At 27.1% G+C, this 19,689-nt stretch overlaps 1 protein-coding gene across 1 annotated transcript; it reads right to left on the bottom strand.

Moving 5' to 3' along the window:
- Positions 1 to 15,992: 15,992 nt before the first annotated feature.
- On the bottom strand, positions 15,993 to 17,646 carry LOC124921403 (glycine-rich cell wall structural protein 1-like). Its single transcript, XM_047462065.1, has 4 exons — positions 17,253 to 17,646; positions 17,058 to 17,180; positions 16,497 to 16,655; positions 15,993 to 16,373 (listed from the first exon to the last, which is right to left on the bottom strand). Exons 1-4 carry the CDS (start codon positions 17,437 to 17,439, stop codon positions 16,213 to 16,215), a joined length of 630 nt encoding a protein of 209 aa, XP_047318021.1. The 5' UTR covers positions 17,440 to 17,646; the 3' UTR covers positions 15,993 to 16,212.
- Positions 17,647 to 19,689: the final 2,043 nt, after the last annotated feature.

Raw genomic sequence — 19,689 nt, 5'->3', positions numbered from 1 at the left:
TGAAGACATGGATGTTTATTTTAAAAAAAACACAAACGATGGATTGTTTGGGGGTTAAAAATGTAAAATTGACTTACAAAAATAATTATATTAATACATAATAATTTTAATAAATAAAAACACATTTTCTATATTTTAACCATTTTTATAATATTAATAGAATATAGGGAAATTTGAAGAGATGACCCTCAATAAAGGGTGAAATGCGGAGAGTGCAGAGATTAAAAAAAAAACCCTAGTGACCTTTTACTGTTTTTAGACGAAAATGTTCCAGTTGCGCTGAAGTTGCGTGACGCAATTTTTTATTTTTTTATTTTTCAAAAAATTTTAATTATGAATTTTTTTGGACGAAAATGCCCCAGTTGCGTCACGCAACCGCGAGACGAAAATTTTTTTTTGAAAAAAATAAAATTCGATTGCGTCACGCAACTGGAGTTGCGTTAAGCAAGGGTATAATTGTCATTAAAAAAAGAGGATCACCAGCTCTATTTAATTTATGCCCTGCGCTATCCGACTATTAAGCCTAAGTGGGGTCATTTCCTCAAATTTTCATAGAATATAACAGCAAAATCATGAAATTTAAATTATTTAAAGATTTACAATAAAAATTATATTAACTTATTTGATATTTTTTTTTTTTTATTAAAAAAATTTGGATAAATGTGCAATGTGAAGCCCAACCAATTAAAAAAATAAATTGTGAGAAAACAAACAGAATTTAGAAATGATTGATAGAGAATAAAGTATAATTGTAATTTAGTTAGTGGAACAAAATAAATAAATTATTTTGACAAAATACAAAGAAATTTATCTAAATATCAACATTTTAAAAAATATTTTATAAAACCGTAACAGATTTATAAAAATCACTTCTTAAAAAAATAAAATAAATAAATTTCCAGATATTGAACTTTTTCTCTTTTTATTATTATTTCCTAATAAGAATTTTTTTTTTCAAACAAGAACCTTATATTTAGTATAGGCCCAATTTAATCAATGGCCCAATAATTTCCAATTATTATTGAAATATATATATTTAAAAAAAGAATAGTGATAGGGAGGTCGAGATTATGGGCTTTGACGTACGACGAATCCTGTGGTTGTTAAGAAAGTTTTGCCACACCGTAAAAAAAAAATTATATAAAAGACAAATAAAAGTTAAAAAGTAAAAACTTCTCTATTTTTTCTCTATCCTCTCTAATAACGACCAATTTCCTGTTACAAACCTTAGAACGGATTCGGCTGCTCTGGAGATCCCTATCGTCGGTGTCCGGAATATAACTCCATATAAATACATATCGACGGTGGCTGCTCCGGAGAACCCTATCGACGGTGTTTAGGTAACTCCAAATAACTACTGTATTTTGATAATGTGTTTCTTTCATCGTTATCTTCTACTCGGCGTAGTTATCTTCTAATCAATACAACTTGATATTGACACAATTATATTGAGCTCTATACACGGATATATTGAGCTCAATACACCTTAAAACTAATTTTAAATTAATTAGATTTGAATAATATTATTTCATCTAAAATATTTATAGATAATTAATATTTTGTATGCATGATTCATTCATCCCATATGTATTAAACATAATACATATAGTTAAATATTTTTATTTTTTTGTTTGTTTCCAAAGATTATGTATCAAATCATTTAATTTTATATTTCTAATTTTTTTGAATGATTCTGTTTGGTTCATTTTTGTTTTCAAATTTGTTTGAGTTATTTTTTATCATTACAAATATGGTTACAAGCTCCAAATTTATTAGCCTCATTGAGTTGTTTTGGTTACAAACATTTGTATTCATACTCTACTCGAAAGAAAACGAAAAATATTAATAATAGTTAGAAGACTTACTTGATTTCTTCGAAAACTTTTTCTTTATTTTTTATTTATTCTTTCAAATTATTTTTTGAATATCTTGTAATCATCCATAGTTTCTTGATCATCGTTCTTGGATGTTCTTGAATCGAATTGTTTGATGATTCATCTTCATTAATGAAGTTAGGTTTACGAACTTCTTCTGATACGTCGAGTAAGTTTTTAAAGTCAAATAAGTTATTATCCTTTAAGCCTTCCTTTGAATTGATCGTTTTTGGATGTTCTTGAATTGAATTCGTTTGATGATTCACCTTCGTTGTTGAAGTTAAGTTTACAAACTACTTTTGATTCGTCGAGCATGTATAAAAAAATTAAATCTAGAATAAGATGAACAAATTGTAAGGCAAACTCATGAGAGATTATAATGTTATGAAATAATTACCTATAATTAAATACACATGATCTTTGTAAGTAAAATAGAGAGTAATCCTTGCATATGAATTACTCTCCATTATTTATATATATATATATATATATATATATATATATATATATATATATATATATATATATTTCAATAAGTCTCCTCCTTTTCATTTTATATATATAAAATTGATAATATAATAAATTTATTAAGATAGTAATAATAAATGTTTTAAATCTAATATTTATAAAGGGTATATAACTTAAATACTGTGTTTAAGCTCAATTGCTATTTGAGGCTTGAACTTTGATCATTTTATCAAATGAGGCTCAAATTTTAAATTGTGTCATATATGGTCTAATTATAATAATTTTAGCCATTTAAGACTTTTTCACCGACGAGCTTTCTTCTTAATTTAGTATAGTAGTTTTATTTTCTTAAATAATTTATCATATTTATATAAAAAAATAACACATTTTTTCCCCGAATTTTAATATATTTTCACATCACACATTTTTTAAGATATTCAAACCGCATTCGTCAATTTTGAACGTATATATCTTAAAAAAAATACTCAATTTAAAACATAAATACGTACAAGTTGGTAGACTGTACACATAATGTTATGTCGTTAGGAAGTTATTTGAAGAAAAAATACTATATTCAAAATTTCTAAAATATTTTTTTTATTACACATTTTGTAATCACTCAGATTAATTTTAACAAATTAAAATTTGTAAATCTTGAAAACAATACTTAGTTTAAAAAGTACATTTAAAAAAATAAAAATGATGTATTAAAATAAGATAACACACTTTTTTTTTTTCCATTTGAGAAAAAAAAATTAATTGTTAAAATTTTGATAGTTCAATTTGAGCTAGTTTCAAATTGCAATTTGGCTATTTATTATATCTTCCTTTATTATTTATATCTTCCTGAGTGAGATCATCATCAAAATAAACAACAAAATACTTCCTCTCATTGTCAATTGTCAATTAACAATAACTAGTCCTTCCATGTAATATGACCCATTATTATAATTTTGCAGTCATATATACTACCCAAAAAGAAACATGAGGTTTCTTCATGCTTTGTCTCTTTCTTCGCTGGGCTGAATTATTTGGGACAATTTTACAAATGTTAATGTACATCTGTATGGGTTCATATATGTTTCTTCTCAACCATTGTTCTCCATGTTCTATGTTTCTTTTTCTTGTCGATTAAAATGAAAGTTACAATTCGTGCTTTAATGTAAACTAATTAGGACATTTTAAGTTAGTTGTGAAACGAAAAACTGATCAAATCGAATAATCTGAACCGACTAAATCGAAACGACGGTTTATGCAATCGTTACAGCGAACTCAATGAATCAGTTACTCGATTTAGAAACCAACCTATCAAGATTAGAATTTTAAAATACTTAATTTAGTTATATCTTATGATTTCTTATAGTCATTAAGTTTTCAATCATTTAACTATTTCTTATTTGGTTTTGAAAGCTCATATATTTGATATAAGCTCATATATTTGATATTTTAAATGAGAGTGAGGGTTGAGGATTAGTCCAAACTTTATAAAATTCAAATAATTAGTTAATGTTAAGTATACTATAAATGAAATTTTGTATATGGCAAATGGAACCAAACTACTATAATTGCTGGCAATTTGTTTCAGCTGCAGCACTAGACCCTACCTAGCAAAAAGTCATGCAAGAAAAATAGCTTTCAACCAGCTAGATTTTGGACATATAAGACATGACATTTTTAGCCTATTTATATTCCAAACAAACCAATATTAAATTATATATATATATATATATATATATATATATATATATATATATTATATCTTTAAAATATCTCCCTCGTTATCTTACTTAAGAAGTTTAATATTAAATTTTTAAAATTTAATATTATATTTAACAAAACTGAAAAAAAAAGGAAAAAATAGATTTTACAAAATGAATATTTGAAAATAAATTTAGTTGAGACCTCCAATAAAAAAAAGAAAAGACATCAATGTAAAAACTACAACATAACATTTTATTTTATGTTTATTTGAACTACAATTTGGAATTAACATCGACATATTAGATCTCTATTTAATATAATTAGTAGTAAGTTTCAAATATATATTACTAAAATATATAAAAAGATTGTACTAAATTGATTATTGAGTTAACGTTAAAGTCAACAACAACGTCCAAAAAAATGTCTGTTTTCTTTGTTAATAGAACTTTAGAAAATCATCACATTATTGTAACACAAGACAAATTAATTGACTATATATATATATAATAAGTTTATAATTTCTTAATACCTAAAAGTACTTTTCATCATTGAACAAAAAGGTAATCTTGTTGTTATAACATATAAACATCTTTAATATTTAATAAATTCGCATTTATATCTTAAAAGGCCATGTGAATTAGTCAAAAATTGTTAATTTATTGATATTTTTAGAGAAAAATAAGTCAAGATTGATATATTTAATTACCAGGCATAATATGTCAATTTTGTATTAAAATTTTTAATTTTTTTCTCACCTATATGATTAATTAAGATTATCCTAAGTATGAATTTAAGTACAAATATGTTTTAATTTACTAACTAGTTATAATTATGTAGTTTTTTATTCTAATTAATTATGATACACTTATAACTTAAGAAAAAAACTGAATAATTACATTAATTTTTTTAAACAATTCTATAAATAAATTATTTCAGATTTGTATTTATGTACTATAAATATAAATCAATGAAAATAATTATTCTTTTAAAAGGATTCAGATTACATTAAATATATCTATTTTTGTGGTTTGCTTTCATTTATACTTTTTCTTTCTTCCACCTTTTACATATTTGACTAATTGGCATCTTTTTAGCTAATATTAAATAAAGCCGAAGATTGACATAACCCTAATTAACTTAATCCACAAAAGGAGGAAAGGTATCAATTATACCTTTAATTTGTCCACCCTATTTTAGTGGGGACAATTATATATGGGCTAAATATCAATATATATATATATATATATATATATATATATATATATATATATATATATATATATATATATATATATATATATATATATATATATATATATATATATATATTATATCTCTAATCTCTAATCTCTTCTTCTGTAATTTAAATTTTTCTCTTATTTCATTTATCACATTATTCAAATTATTAACCAAAAATTAAAATATTTCTATTTAAAATTATATTATTTTATTTATTTATATATATCAATATCTTTAAGATTTTTTTGTATAAAAAATAATCCTCATTTCTTTAAAATTATCCACAATTATTATTTTTTTCTCCTTTTAGATTTTTCAAATAACTCCAATCCAAACAAGTTTACACTGGTAAGAATTTGAATTAAATAATTCATTATTAATATCAAATATTCTTCCATTCAATTGAAATATAAGACAATGACTTGTTTTTAATAGTTTTAGACACTTGATTATAAAAATAAAATAAAAATTTGTGTACGTGGCATTATTACTTTTGCCTACTATGTCTACATGCAAATAAGCAATAATTGATTTAATTATTTAATAAATAACTTTGTCAAAAAAGTATCAGATTTTCACTCGGTCAAATCTTACCCGTCGCCCATATAAAGTTGAAAATGGACCCCGTAATTTGCGGCCTCCAGCTATTACTATTACTCATCCATTCACTCATAATATATATATATATATATATATATAGGCTAGTTATATATATATTTTTAATTTAATAGTGTATTTTTATTTTATTTTTAGTTTAAAATATTAACATAATCGCAAATCATTACCCCCACTTCAGTTTAAAATATTAACATAATCGCAAATCATTACCCCCACTTCAAACTTAAGATATTTAAGTGTGAATCAAGTTTGATCTTTAAAGCTACAATTTCAAAACTTATATTTGTCTCGTTTCCTTGATGTCATTTTTTTAGACTAAAATGGAGTCAAAAGCGTGAAGAGCGAATAAAATTGTGCTTTAACTTCTTTTTTTAGTAGTTCGGTAAAGTCTAACACCCCTAACCTAGATTTAGCGCGAAAACTCTAAAACATTGTTTTATGTTTTAAATGTGAAAGAAAAATAAAAAAAAAACTTATAGAAATGTGAATTAAAAATCCCGTAAAAAATAAAAGCTAAACTTCAGCAATAAGAAAAACTAACATTAGTATTGATTTAGTTTTTATGAGATGTGATTTTGTTTCTTTCTTTTGTTACGATCTTGATTTTTTTTTCTTGTAGCGTTATTTTGTTGAACTTGTAACTAATCAATGTCACAACTTAGATTATAGTGATGAATTTTTTTCGCGCAATAATTTCTATTATTTTTGTTTTGCTCTCACATAGATGATAGGTCTGGTCTAGTCTCCCAACTAAAAAAAGCTAATAGTTTCATTCGACTTTCCAACTTTCAAATTAAATATCTTATGGTTCAACAACCTATGGAAGATCAATGAAAATGCATCTTGTTTAATAAGATATCACAAGCAACTTGAAGACGACCAGAAACCGAAAGTTAATAAAAAAGAATGATTTAACTAATTAGAGAATAAAAAGAAGAATATATAGACTTATGAATCGAAAAAAATCTCCTGCCGGGAACTTTGGAATATTCTAATGATCTCAATTCACATTATAACTTCCATTTTCAACCGCACATTGAGGAGAATAACATTTCATGAATCAAAAGCAAGCATAAACATCTCTATAATATTTTCAAATCTAGATGACTTCCTTTTTGTAATTAAAATATGTATAATTTATTTAAGCTTCTATCGCTATACCGTGGGGCAGACTACGTCGGAATGATGGGCTAAAAAAGACTTTTTTGACCTTGGCCGCGCCTAAGATAATATATATTTTGAAAATTGTATAATATAATTTGTGGGGACCCTTTGCGTCCAAACATGGAGACAAAGTCCTGAAGCTTTCACAAGCTATAATAGCAGAAATGCAGCCAGCAATATTGATCGATAAAGCCTTTCTTTTATCTGCAACCTCTTTTTTATATATATATTTATCTAATTGGTAAAATTAGAAAATTATTGGGTCATGTCACATTTTTATCGTAAAAATAATATCTTCAAAAATTTATATAATCTTTTTGCTCTAACATAAATTCGTCCTAACTTCCGTAACTATGTCTTATTTTTTTCTTTCAATATTTTTCAAGCTGAACTCACATTTTTTTTCATTAATATTTTTCAAATCCATCCTTCCTTAATATAATTTCTGGATTGAAATAACTTTTATGGAACAAATCCCAAGTAATAATGGCTGTTTAATTAATTTCCAAAGATTGTCCCATGCAGCAAGTCTAGAAGAAGTGGCCAAACAAGAAAAAGCCATTATCAGCCTTGTTCGATCAATTACTTTATCTTTACAGATTCTCTATCCCCAAGGAAATTTACCAGATTAACCCCCAGTGGATCAAACTGTCCTTTATTTTATTTTTTTAATTGTATTTATATATTTCCTCTACTTTTTAACGTTATATATGACTTTGATGACACCCTAAAATCAATGTCCATCGTGTAGTAGGGTCATTTATTAATAGATAATTAAGTGGGTGAGTAGTCATTAGTCAAGCTCAAAAACTTATGGTTTCCATGCAGAGATTCATTTTCTTAATTTAATTATTTTTTTTATTTCCTTGCTAAATAAGTTGTAATTTTTCAATTTTCTTAAGGGCATATAAGTAAATACAAAAAAAATGGATGAGAGAATGTGAATATATACCTTCTTTGTTGTAAAGGGTAAAATATGGTTCTGAATTTGAAGGAGTTGGATCCATTCTTTTGTCCCTTGAACAAACGAAAACCTCCATTAATTTTTCTCTCAAGATTGTGGTAGAGTACTAGAACTGGTTCTTCTTCTCCATCATATTGGCGTCCGAATTGGTTCATGGATATTGTTCTCTGGAGGACATCTGGGGGGTGTGGCTTAAATATTATTACTACATTAATATTGATTATCATTCCTATCTTATGGCAAGATCACAGCTTTTGATCAAATTCATCTTTCTCGGGTTGTTGTTGTTGTTAATCTTAATTTCCCACATCACCGCTCGCCCTCACACCATGGAAAACGTTGTTCATCCAATTAATCGAAACAACAACTATTCTTCGTTCGCCAGCACAACCGGTACCACCACCACCGCCACCACCGTCGGCGGTGGGGATAAAAGCCGACATAGAGAGTTTGAAGCGGCCGCTCACGAGGTTCCTAGTGGTCCAAATCCGGAGTCGAATAGGTAATTAAGTATAAGTATTAAGTTTGTGTATCGATTATTAAAGAGTTATATATATGTTATTATTATTAATGCTATTGTAAGGGTTGGATCGAGACTTGAGAGGACTTTATATCATTATCATATTACATGTGTATTAATAATTTGTTGATGCTACTCATAAATACTTTATTTGCTTTTCATTTGGTATGAAATATGAGAGTGTACTAAACTTTTATTGAAATTAAATCTGAGTGTTTGTTTAAAAAGAAATTCACACATTTTAATTTGGTCCAATTTTATTTAGCTAGGTTTAATTGAGATTTGGGAAGTTAATTTAGGGTTAGAGAAATATAGGAAAGTTTTAGGACATGTCTTGTCGAAGGAGCAAGTGGACCATGCAAATGCAAAGAAGTCTGACAATTAGGAAAGGAGAAGGTGACAGTACAATTATTTGGCAATTATGGGGTTTTGTTGATGCAAACCTTTTCTGTAATTTGTCCCCCCAAATGTAAATTCATGATGTGGTACCTTTCACAAGCTACTTTTTCGAAATAATTTGACAATTTTTTTATTACTTACTTGTTTGATATTGGTTATTTGATAATTTTTAATTGGTTTTGTTCAAAATTTTGTTTGATGTGAAGATGGGTTATTTGTGTTTTTAATTAGTTGAATTATTATTATGTCTATTTGTATTTAGTTAAGGTATTTTTATATTTTAATTGATTAATTGAGTAATTTAATAGTTGGAAAAAAGAATAATGGAATAGTTAAAATTTGAATGAAAATCTTAGAAAAATTAAATGAAATCAGCTCTTAGAGTTAGATTAGATGTGGGTTATTTTTACCTAAAACTCATCTATCTTATTGGAGTAACTATTCATGTTTGAGATTTTTTTTAAGGAAATGATGTTTTATTCCATGAGTGGAATCAAAATTTGAAAATTAGATCTTCTATTAGATTTTTGTAGGTTAGATGAGTGGAATGGAATCACACATCATTTCTTACAAAAATTCATTTTATTTTTTATTATAAATTTTAAATGTAAAATTAATATTATAAAAATTCAATCAATTAAAAATCTAAATAACATAAGTTAGATTGTAGGCCTTATATTAAAAAAATTGTTTATTGTAAATGTAAGTTATTATGGATTTTAATTGATTAAATTATTATATTTAAATTTTAAATTTTATAAAATAAAAATTAAAAAATGTATTTTAAGATGTATTGAGTGATGGTTGAAAATAAATAAGATGTGATGGATCATGAGTTTCTTTGTTGATAAAAACCGAACATCAAACTGTTAAAAGGAAAATGCATGTTTAATATTTGGTTTTATAAATTAACGAGGTTATTTATTATAATGAAATACTATAAAATAAAATATTATCATGAAAAAATAAGCTTATTTTTAGTTTCATTAGAGAGTGGGGATTGTGTATCTCTCTTTTGTATAAACAATAGCCAAATTATTAAGCTGCCTTATATTGATTATTATTATAGTTTATGATTTTAGTGATAAAATTGATTTTTAGTATTTTAGTTTGTAATTTAAATTATGGGATTGAAAAATTATGTTTAAATGTGACCTTGAATTATTTGAGTATTCTTTATGTAAGCAATCTTCAACTTTTAATGGAAAGAGTTGAGGAGAATTAATTAAACATAATTTTATTTTTAGGCTAATTGTTTTTTATAATCAAAATTTTATATTTACCCTTTCTCGGTGTTAGAATATTTAATTTAGATCTTTATTCCTTATGTCTAAAATTTTAATACTCTATGTCGATAATTTGAAAAATGAACTTTAGTTGCATAACCATACCTGAATTTGTAATGAAGATTGATTCAGTAAGTCGTTCTTCAAATTTTTTGTCTCGATCTCCTAATTCTAGATTTGGGCTTGTGTCGGATAATGTGGTTGAGATTTAGGTCTTCCAACCTCTATCGATAACTCTTGAGTGTTTTTGAGAATGAATAGATCTCTACCTTAAGTCTGATTTAATTAACATAATAAATAGACTATATATATGGTTTGAGGATCTAACTTGAAAATGTTCATTTAATATTCGGTTCATCAACAAAATAATAAATGATATTTTTATTTCTACACAAATATATCTCTATAATTATTATAAATATATAAATAAACTTATAACCTTTATATTTTAATAAATCAATTTAATTGCGATTTAATCCTTATATGATAACAATTATTATACAATTACTAAATAATATATATACTCAAATATTGGAATTAACTCCAACACTCGAATCTCATAAATTTAATTAAAAATTTAATTAAATTTTTAATAAAGAGCTAGCTTTTATATTTTAAGAATCGCTAATGGATTTTTATAAAATCAATAAGAGGTTTTATGTATACAAACGTATATCAGATATTCTTTTCGGGTTCGATTTTTTATGACATTCGGGAAAAGGCTCTCGCGTTATATCATTCGTAGATATTAAATAACGATATATACTTTACAAAATTTTAATTTTTTTAGAAAATTAAATTCTTTTATTTTATTTTTCAACTTTTAGTCATAAATTTGGATTTGAAATTTTAAATTTTAAAATATTAAATAAATGTCAATATCTGTCATTGATATTGATGTAAAAAATAATGAAAAACGGTACTGTAAATATCAATTTAAGTATGTTCAATTTAAAATAAATAAAATATACCATTAATAAAAAAAAGTATGAAAATATTTTATAGTCGTATTTTATATTTTAGAATTTAAAAAAAAAAGTTTCTAAAAAAAAAAAAGTTTAGGGGCTCTAAATGCTATCTCTAAATGTTATCGGGAGTGAGTTGGGGGCGGACAAAAGTCATTACTGTCTTTTGTCTTGGTAGGCCGAATTCTATCCATTTAAACAATAATTCGGACTAGACTCATATATGAAATATGATCACGCTCGTAGGACAATTATTTTGCTTTTTGAACTCCACCATTTGGTCAAGAATTGAGCAAGTTTCATGTTTTGCGTGGCCTAGGCTTTGTTTGATTTGGATCAAATGGTTTTAAGTTAAATTATTAATCAAGTTAAATTAAATTCAAAATTAGACTTTTCTTAAAGGAGATTTTCTAATTTAACTTGGGCTTTCTTCTCTTTATTTTTTTTTATGAGGATCGATAAACTCAACTAAAGATTCAACGAAAGTAGGTCCACGAATCCGATGTGGCCTGCCAGGTGTCTCCACGTCCCCAAAACGCTCATTTCGGGTCCCGAAACCACTCATTTCGAGAAGGAAAAAATTAGTATTTTTTTTCTTCCAAAATGACCGTTTCGGGTCCTGAAACCACTCATTTTGGGTCCCAAAACGGTAATTTCGAAAAGAAAAAAAAATATTTTTTTCCCGAAATGGCCGTTTCGGGACCTGAAATTATCGTTTCTGGACATTTGAAAAATTTCTCTCTTCTATCCACGTGTCATGCCACGTTGATTTATGAACTTACTTTCATTGATATTTCGTTGAGTTTATCATTTTTTTTATACATATATTTTTTTATTACAGGTAAAATACATCAAATTAATTAATAAATTTTATGCTTATTTTATTTTATATTTCAGGGTTTTATAAATAATTATCTTAAGATTTAAAAATTTGTCCAAGAATAATTATTTAGTTTAATTAAATTTAAATTTAATTAATTTAAGATTAATGGATATAGCATTGTCCCAAATAATTATTTAATATATTTACAAACTAAATTTTAATTAATTTTAATTAATGTATACACCATCATCCCAACTAATTTATTTAATTTATATGTGGTTCATAATTTTGTTTTTTTTAATTATTTTAAATTTTAATGAACACAACATTTATCTAGAATATTTATTTAATTTGTACTTATTACTTTAGAATATAATATTTATCTAAAACAATTATTTTATTAGGGAGTATTTTAAAATAAGACATTATTAAATACTTAAAATTTTATCAAATTAGATGAATAGTTGAATTTGGGTGTCTACTCTCCTATTTTGGGTTAATATGATAATCATGGACTTGTTTTAAAATAATTTTATAAGATGTAGCTACGTTATTTAATTAAAGTGTTATTTGGATAAAAATATATTAATTATGATTAATTAAATACATATATTTTAATTATTAATTTGAATGATTATTGATGACGTGATTTTAAATTATTTAAGATTAAACTCAAATAATTCAAATCAAACGAGGCTACGTTTTTCACTTTTGTCAAAGAATAAAAAAAAAGAGGTTATACCACATCATAATTCCTTTTTTAATTTTGGTGAAAAACCTAGCTATCACAAGTAAAAACTCATAATTACAAGGGCACGTTTGAATGATTTTTCTTAAAAAAATCAAATATAATTAATCTTTATTTTATCGTACTCTCATCAATCACATCAATTAAATTATTAATCAAAATACTAAAATAATTTTTTTTCTCCCTAAAATAATAATTTATTATTATATATTTATATTTCTTTTATCAAAACAAAAATTACATTTTCTCAAAATCACCATCAATTAATATATTTTTAAATAATTAAAATTATTTAAAAAATTTCTATCCAAACAAGCCCAAGTCAAAAAAAAGAAGATATTGTTATGTGAAAGAAGAAAAATCTTATCAAAAAATTATATATGAAGTTGTCTATTATCATATAGCTTGTTTAATTTATTTATTTTTAAAAATAAAATTTGTGTTTTTAGTAAAATTCTTGTTTGATTTTTTTAATTTAATAATTATTTTATTTTTAAGTAAATGAGATTGAAAAAAGAGAGGAAAGATTAAATAAATAATATTTTAATATTTTGATTGATAAGTATAGTGATGGTATAAATGGAGTGAATTAAGAAAAAATATTTTATTTTGAATATAAATTCCAAAAAACTCAATATCAAACAACTCTTACGGCTCATTTGATGTAGTGGTTATTGTGATTTTTTTTAGTTTTTATCCCCCAAACCAACCATCATTTCAATCATTTATTCATTATTTTTATATATTTAAATATCAAAATTATCTTTTATTTAATTATATTAAATTAATTTTATCTTTAAAAAATAAATGATATTTTTGACTTTTACCATGAAAACTGATTTTTTAGAAAATTTAATCAAACATGGAATGGATAATCGTTTAAAAAAAAATCATATTAAGTAGGGAGCAGATCGACTATCTCACAAACAGTCCAATATTTATCCCAAACTTAAAAAACTTAGTTCATTTTAGAATTAAGGTAGGTCTCACATCTCTATTATAACGTGTAAATTTTTTCAGAGCCTGCCATGGGATAAGCCCTGTAAGTTATCAGGTTATGACAACTTATTTATTAAAAATAGTAAGATATTTTATTATATTTGTTATAATTCTAAACATAAATTGGTGTAGTTTAGTGGTTAAAGATAAGAATGTTAAAATCTATTTTTTTAATTAATTTTTCTAAATTAAACTTGAAAATGTCAATTTTTTTTTTATCCGAGACTGGGGCAGCACAAAATTCGGAGCCGATTCTGCTTGTGAGACAGCCTATCAACCCATTAAATATTACTAAATATTAATATAGAGAACAATGAAAATTTCACGGTCATCCTATTGAAGAGTTTTATTAACTTAAATATTAAATTTGTACTAATATTCAAAAGAAAGCATAAAGGACACCATGTTAAATTTATAGACAGAAGAACATTCCTTTTAAATTTCTTTTAACTTATGTTGTTAAGTGTCAAGTTGAGTGCCTTAACAAGTAAGCCAATTTAAGTTTTTGAAAGTGTAGTAAGCCCATGTCCAGTTAGAAAACTAAGTGCAAGCCAAATTTTCTGATAGCAAATAGTCTCCGCTCTTGTTAAGATAAGCAGTATATATAAGTAATGTCTGAACATGGCGTAAAGATGGAGAAAGAGTTCAGATAGGCGAAAATACCAGGACCTAATCGAAAGCGTACCTTAATTCATCTTATCTTTCTTTAGAATAGAAATGGTCTTTAATCTACTATTTCCTTAGACTTTCTTTTCTTTATTAGAATGGTTCTTCCAATTTGATGAGCACGTCAATGATTTTCTCTCTCGGTTGATGAGAACGCAAAAGAAAATTGTCTGTACTTCATATATGGACCATTACCGTTATCAAATAATCAACATTAAGATAGTTATTATAGTTATGTCATTTCTAATTTAGCTCCTTCATAAAATTCGAAATGCCATTTAGGCATCCTCACTTTATATTCATGACAAATACACCTATAAGCCATAAACATAATTTCACATCAGATCACATTATTTTGGCTTATATTAAATATGACATTTGCACAATTATTTATTATACTAGTGATCCCATAAATTTCAACAGATTCAACTACTAAATTATAGAATAAGTAGTATAATAACATTTTGCATGCGGTTAAAATTACTAAGTTGAACTAATTCATAGCTACAAATTTCTGCTAAATTCTTATCGAAAAGGTTCTCTACCTTCTTCAAGAACAATAACAAATATATTTGGTAACAATATAATTGAAATTAAATTGTGCGATATAATTTAAATTCTTAGATTGAGGAGAGCTTTTATAATTAAGAATTGAAATTAAAATTAAAATTTCAATAAAATTTAAATAAATGTAATTTTATAATTCTTAGTTTCACTTTTTTTAACTCTAAATTTTATTTAATTATATATATTTTTTGTTTTCAAAATAAAATATTTTAGTTTACAACAAGTTCACTATGTTGAATCTATAATTTTTTTTTAATTAGGAAATTAAAATTTTGAAACAATATTTAAATAAATAAATTAATAACTTAAGATTTTCGATTGATTTTTTTTTATTTGTTTAGAAAGTTAAAATTTTAAACCGATATTTTGTTTTTTTAAATTTAAGAGTTAAAATGTATATTTTATTTAATAAGATTCAAACCCTTAGACAAAACTCTTCATATTTGAGTTATCCTAAAAGATTCTGTCAAACAAATATCTTAAAAATATATATTTAAATTGTTTTATTATATATTTTTTTTCAAACATAAAAATTTAAATAGATTTACAATTCTATAGTTTTTTCAAATATAAAAATTAAATTGTAATGCAAATTCGGGTGAAATTGAAACTAAAATTTAAAATTAATTACACTCTCACTTTCACTCATTCAAACTCAAAAAAATCTTGAGATTGATGACATTATGAATTAAAAAATATATATTTTATTTGCTTAATTATAAGAAATTAGACCAAATTTGTCATTGATAATGATCAAATGCTTATAGCTTATAAATTAAATAAATTTGGTATTTTCTTGTTGGGTGAGTACTAATTAATTCTTATCTAATTACATATTATAGTAGAAGAATGGATGAAATGGAAAAATAAGGCTTTTATTCAAATTTGAACCCAAGAACTTTGTGCAGTTAAAACTCTTTCAAATCTCTTTCTATTTGATGTGAACTAATGTAAATGTTTTAAGACTAATGAATATTCTATATTAGAATTAGACAATGAAATAGCACACAACTCTAATTAATCAAGCTCAATAATAGAAGTACATACACAATTAATTGCTTATTTTTCACTTGTAAGGATGGAGGTCTTAATTAGAATCTTACCATTACAAGGAACATAACCTTACACTTTCAAATATTAACTTTTAAAACATTAACAAATACTTTTTTTTCTTAGCCAAACTAGCTAGATGCATATGGCAGGCATTTAATTCAATGGCCTCCTCCACCACCACCAAATCCACCACCACCACCTCCACCAAAACCACCACCTACACCTCCTCCAGCTCCAAATCCACCTCCAGCTCCACCACCACCGCCTACTCCACCACCACCGCCTACTCCACCACCACCGCCTCCACCAAAACCACCTCCTCCACCAGCACCACCACCTAAACCTCCTCCCACACCACCACCGCTTCCAAATCCTCCTCCAGCTCCACCACCTCCACCGCCGAGACCACCTCCCGCACCTCCTCCTAGTCCGCCTCCAGCACCTCCTCCTAATCCACCTCCACCACCAAGACCACCTCCAGCACCTCCTCCTAATCCACCTCCACCACCAAGACCACCTCCAGCACCTCCTCCTAATCCACCTCCACCACCAAGACCACCTCCAGCACCTCCTCCTAATCCACCTCCACCTCCAAGACCACCTCCCGCACCTCCTCCTAATCCACCTCCACTTCCAAGACCACCACCCGCACCTCCTCCTAATCCACCTCCACCTCCAAGACCACCACCACCACCTAGCCCTCCATGATGACCTAAACCACCTCCACCACCCAGACCACCACCTCCTCCTAATGCTCCATGAGGACCTAGACCACCATGATGACCTAAACCACCTCCACCACCTAATCCTCCACCAGCTCCACTTCCTAAGCCACCATGATGACCTAAACCACCTCCAAGCCCACCGCCTCCTCCCAAACCACCTCCACCACCTAATCCTCCACCAGCTCCACCTCCTAAGCCACCATGATGACCTAAACCACCCCCAAGACCACCGCCTCCTCCCAAACCACCTCCACCACCGCCTCCCAAACCACCTCCACCCCCACCTCCCAAACCACCACCACCTCCAAGCCCACCACCGCCTCCCAAACCACCCCCACCTCCAAGCCCACCGCCGCCTCCGAATCCACCACCGCCTCCAAACCCACCGCCGCCGCCAAATCCTCCGCCACCACCTCCTCCTAAACCCCCTCCAGCTCCTCCACCTAATCCGCCACCTCCACCAAATCCACCACCTTTGCCAAACCTATGCCTGAAGCCCTTTTTATATATCCCATGCCCTAATCCTCCTCCAAACCCTAGATGGTGTCCTAAGAGAAGCTTGTCACTCTCTACTTCATTATCGACATTTGCAAGAACGTGACCAAGGATAACCAAAGTTGACAAGATCAAAAGTCCACCCAAACGAGACACAACCCTCATATTCTATAAGTTAAGAGAACCCTTAATTATTTAAACCTTTTGATATATGCAATGCAAGAAAGAAACAGAAGAACAGTAGGTGGAGAGTGAAGTTCTGTCTGAAGAAGAAATGTAATGTGAAGAAGACTGTATATATAAGGGATCGAGAAGGGATAGGATCAGATCAGAATACAGTGTCTCATTAAACATTGATATAATATTGTATTTGTAATGAAAAATGAAATGATGATCAGGTTTTAATATGAGAAGATGGTAGGTCCAAGCTAACTCTGCACCTTCACGTGAGTAAATGAATGCTGGCCAATGTGTTATTGGACAAGTTATTCATTCTTCCCAACTGCCCACTGTTATCCCTCATATTAGGCTTTGTCATTGGCAGCCTTTTCATTTTTCTATTTTCCTTAGCTTCTAGGGCATGCGAGTTTTGTTTAACTTCCTTTCAAAATTCTTATAAATCTGGTTACTTCAACTAATCAAGGCATTGTTCTCTTTGGGTTTTTTAAAAAATTCATTCAAAATCAATTTTCCAATCAATCCTTAACAATCAAATCACTCATTTTATTAATCAAAATACTAAAGTAGCATCTATTTTAAATAATTATTTTTTATTTTATTCATATATATCAATACCCTTTAAGTCTTTTTACCAAAAATAATCATCACCTCCTCAAAATTATCACCAATCATTAATTTTTTCCCTTTTTAAGTATTTTCAAAAACCCCAATCCAAACAAAGCCTAAAGTATTCTTTGATTTAATTATCAGAGATAGTGTGATAATTAAATGTAGGAAAAATAATATCAAATTAATAGGCCTTATTTTATTTTTTATTTGATTAAAAAAATAATTCTTATTATTTCAATTAAGGAGTTTGATATAATAATTAATTTGTAAATAATATAAAATAATATCTACAAAATCAAAACAATTAAATGTGAATCTACATGTTAAAATGATAAATTTGTAAAAACTAAAACTGCAATATATAAAATCCAATCATCTTAAAATTTGTTGAGAGTGACTTTAAATACGAACTTGTTTGAGTCCACAACGATAAGTAAGAAGTAGAGCAAATAGAATAAACTAATTTAACGGTATTTGAAATTTTTTTACCAAATATTTTGAACAAAAGTGAAATTATTTTTGTATATAGAAAATAAGTAATTGACATGTATGAACAACAAACTATAAAAAAAAAATTAAGAATATTATTTTGATTATTAAATACATACAAGTCCGATCTTATTAAAAGGTATATTAGATCTAACAAAAAGTAACATTAATTAAGTATAAGTGGTAGAAAGAGAGAAAAAAAATACTCTCTCTAATTTTAAAAATAATTATAGAAGAAGGCAAGAAGAAAATGAAGTTTCACCTTCTCTTCAAAAATATTTAGAGAAAAAAAAACTTAATATCCATTTGGTATTTTTATTCAACCGGAGTCAAAAAAATAAAAATAAAATTAATTAGTAAATAATATCAAATAAAACTTACAAAATCAATATAAACAATTAATGATCTAGATATTAAACTATATGAATAATTTATAAATTCTCAATAGACAAAATCTAACCGCGACTCTAAAGTCGAACTCATTTGAGTTTCTAAATAGTGAGTGTTGAAGTTGTGAAAGCCGAACGAAACAATGAAACGGTGCCTAAAAAATACGTATAAAATATTCTGAGCGGCAATTAAAATTATTCTTAACCGGAGTTGGTAATCAACGCTGAAAAAATGTAAAAGGTAATTCCATATGAAAAAATAAATCAGAAAACTCATTATTGAAAATATAAAAAACAACTCGATATCGATCCTGATAATTTCGTCTCCTTTGCTAAAAGGGCATGGACACATATCATTAACACAATCGGAAAGTATTAGTAGTAAACGACCTAAAAAGATTAAGATTATTATTCGGATCACAAAAATCCGGGATACAAAATATAATTCGGTTAAATAAGATATCGATCAAATAAAACACAACACCAACCCACATTTGAGTCGTGGAAAGAAAAATAAGACACCACAATGCTTAAATAGTCATGAATAGACAAAAAAAAAATTACTTTTCTATAACTCTTTTCTCCGAAAGAGAAAAAAGAATGCAGTAATATGTCATTCATTCTAATTGAAATTAAGGCTCAAATATATATAGTCAACGTAATTAACCATTGATCCTTAATTAGGTATTATTCACAAGTTTTCAAACAAAATAATATAAGTGACCGTTTTAGTTGTGGTTTGTAATGA

The sequence above is a fragment of the Impatiens glandulifera genome, chromosome 1 (genome assembly GCF_907164915.1).
Source record: "Impatiens glandulifera chromosome 1, dImpGla2.1, whole genome shotgun sequence".
NCBI classification, from domain to species: Eukaryota; Viridiplantae; Streptophyta; class Magnoliopsida; order Ericales; family Balsaminaceae; genus Impatiens; species Impatiens glandulifera.
This window is presented reverse-complemented; position numbering and strand designations above follow the sequence as displayed.

What these genes read in the sequence shown, in the direction of transcription:
- LOC124921403 (XM_047462065.1), bottom strand. Translation starts at nt 17,439, where the DNA reads ATGAGGGTTGTGTCTCGTTTGGGTGGACTTTTGATCTTGTCAACTTTG. An exon ending in CAGGCATAGGTTTGGCAAAG is followed by an intron (nt 17,181 to 17,252) that starts GTGGTGGATTTG and finishes GTGGTGGCGGAG; the next exon opens with GATTTGGCGGCGGCGGTGGG. An exon ending in TGGAGGTGGATTAGGAGGAG is followed by an intron (nt 16,374 to 16,496) that starts GTGCTGGAGGCG and finishes GTGCTGGTGGAG; the next exon opens with GAGGTGGTTTTGGTGGAGGC.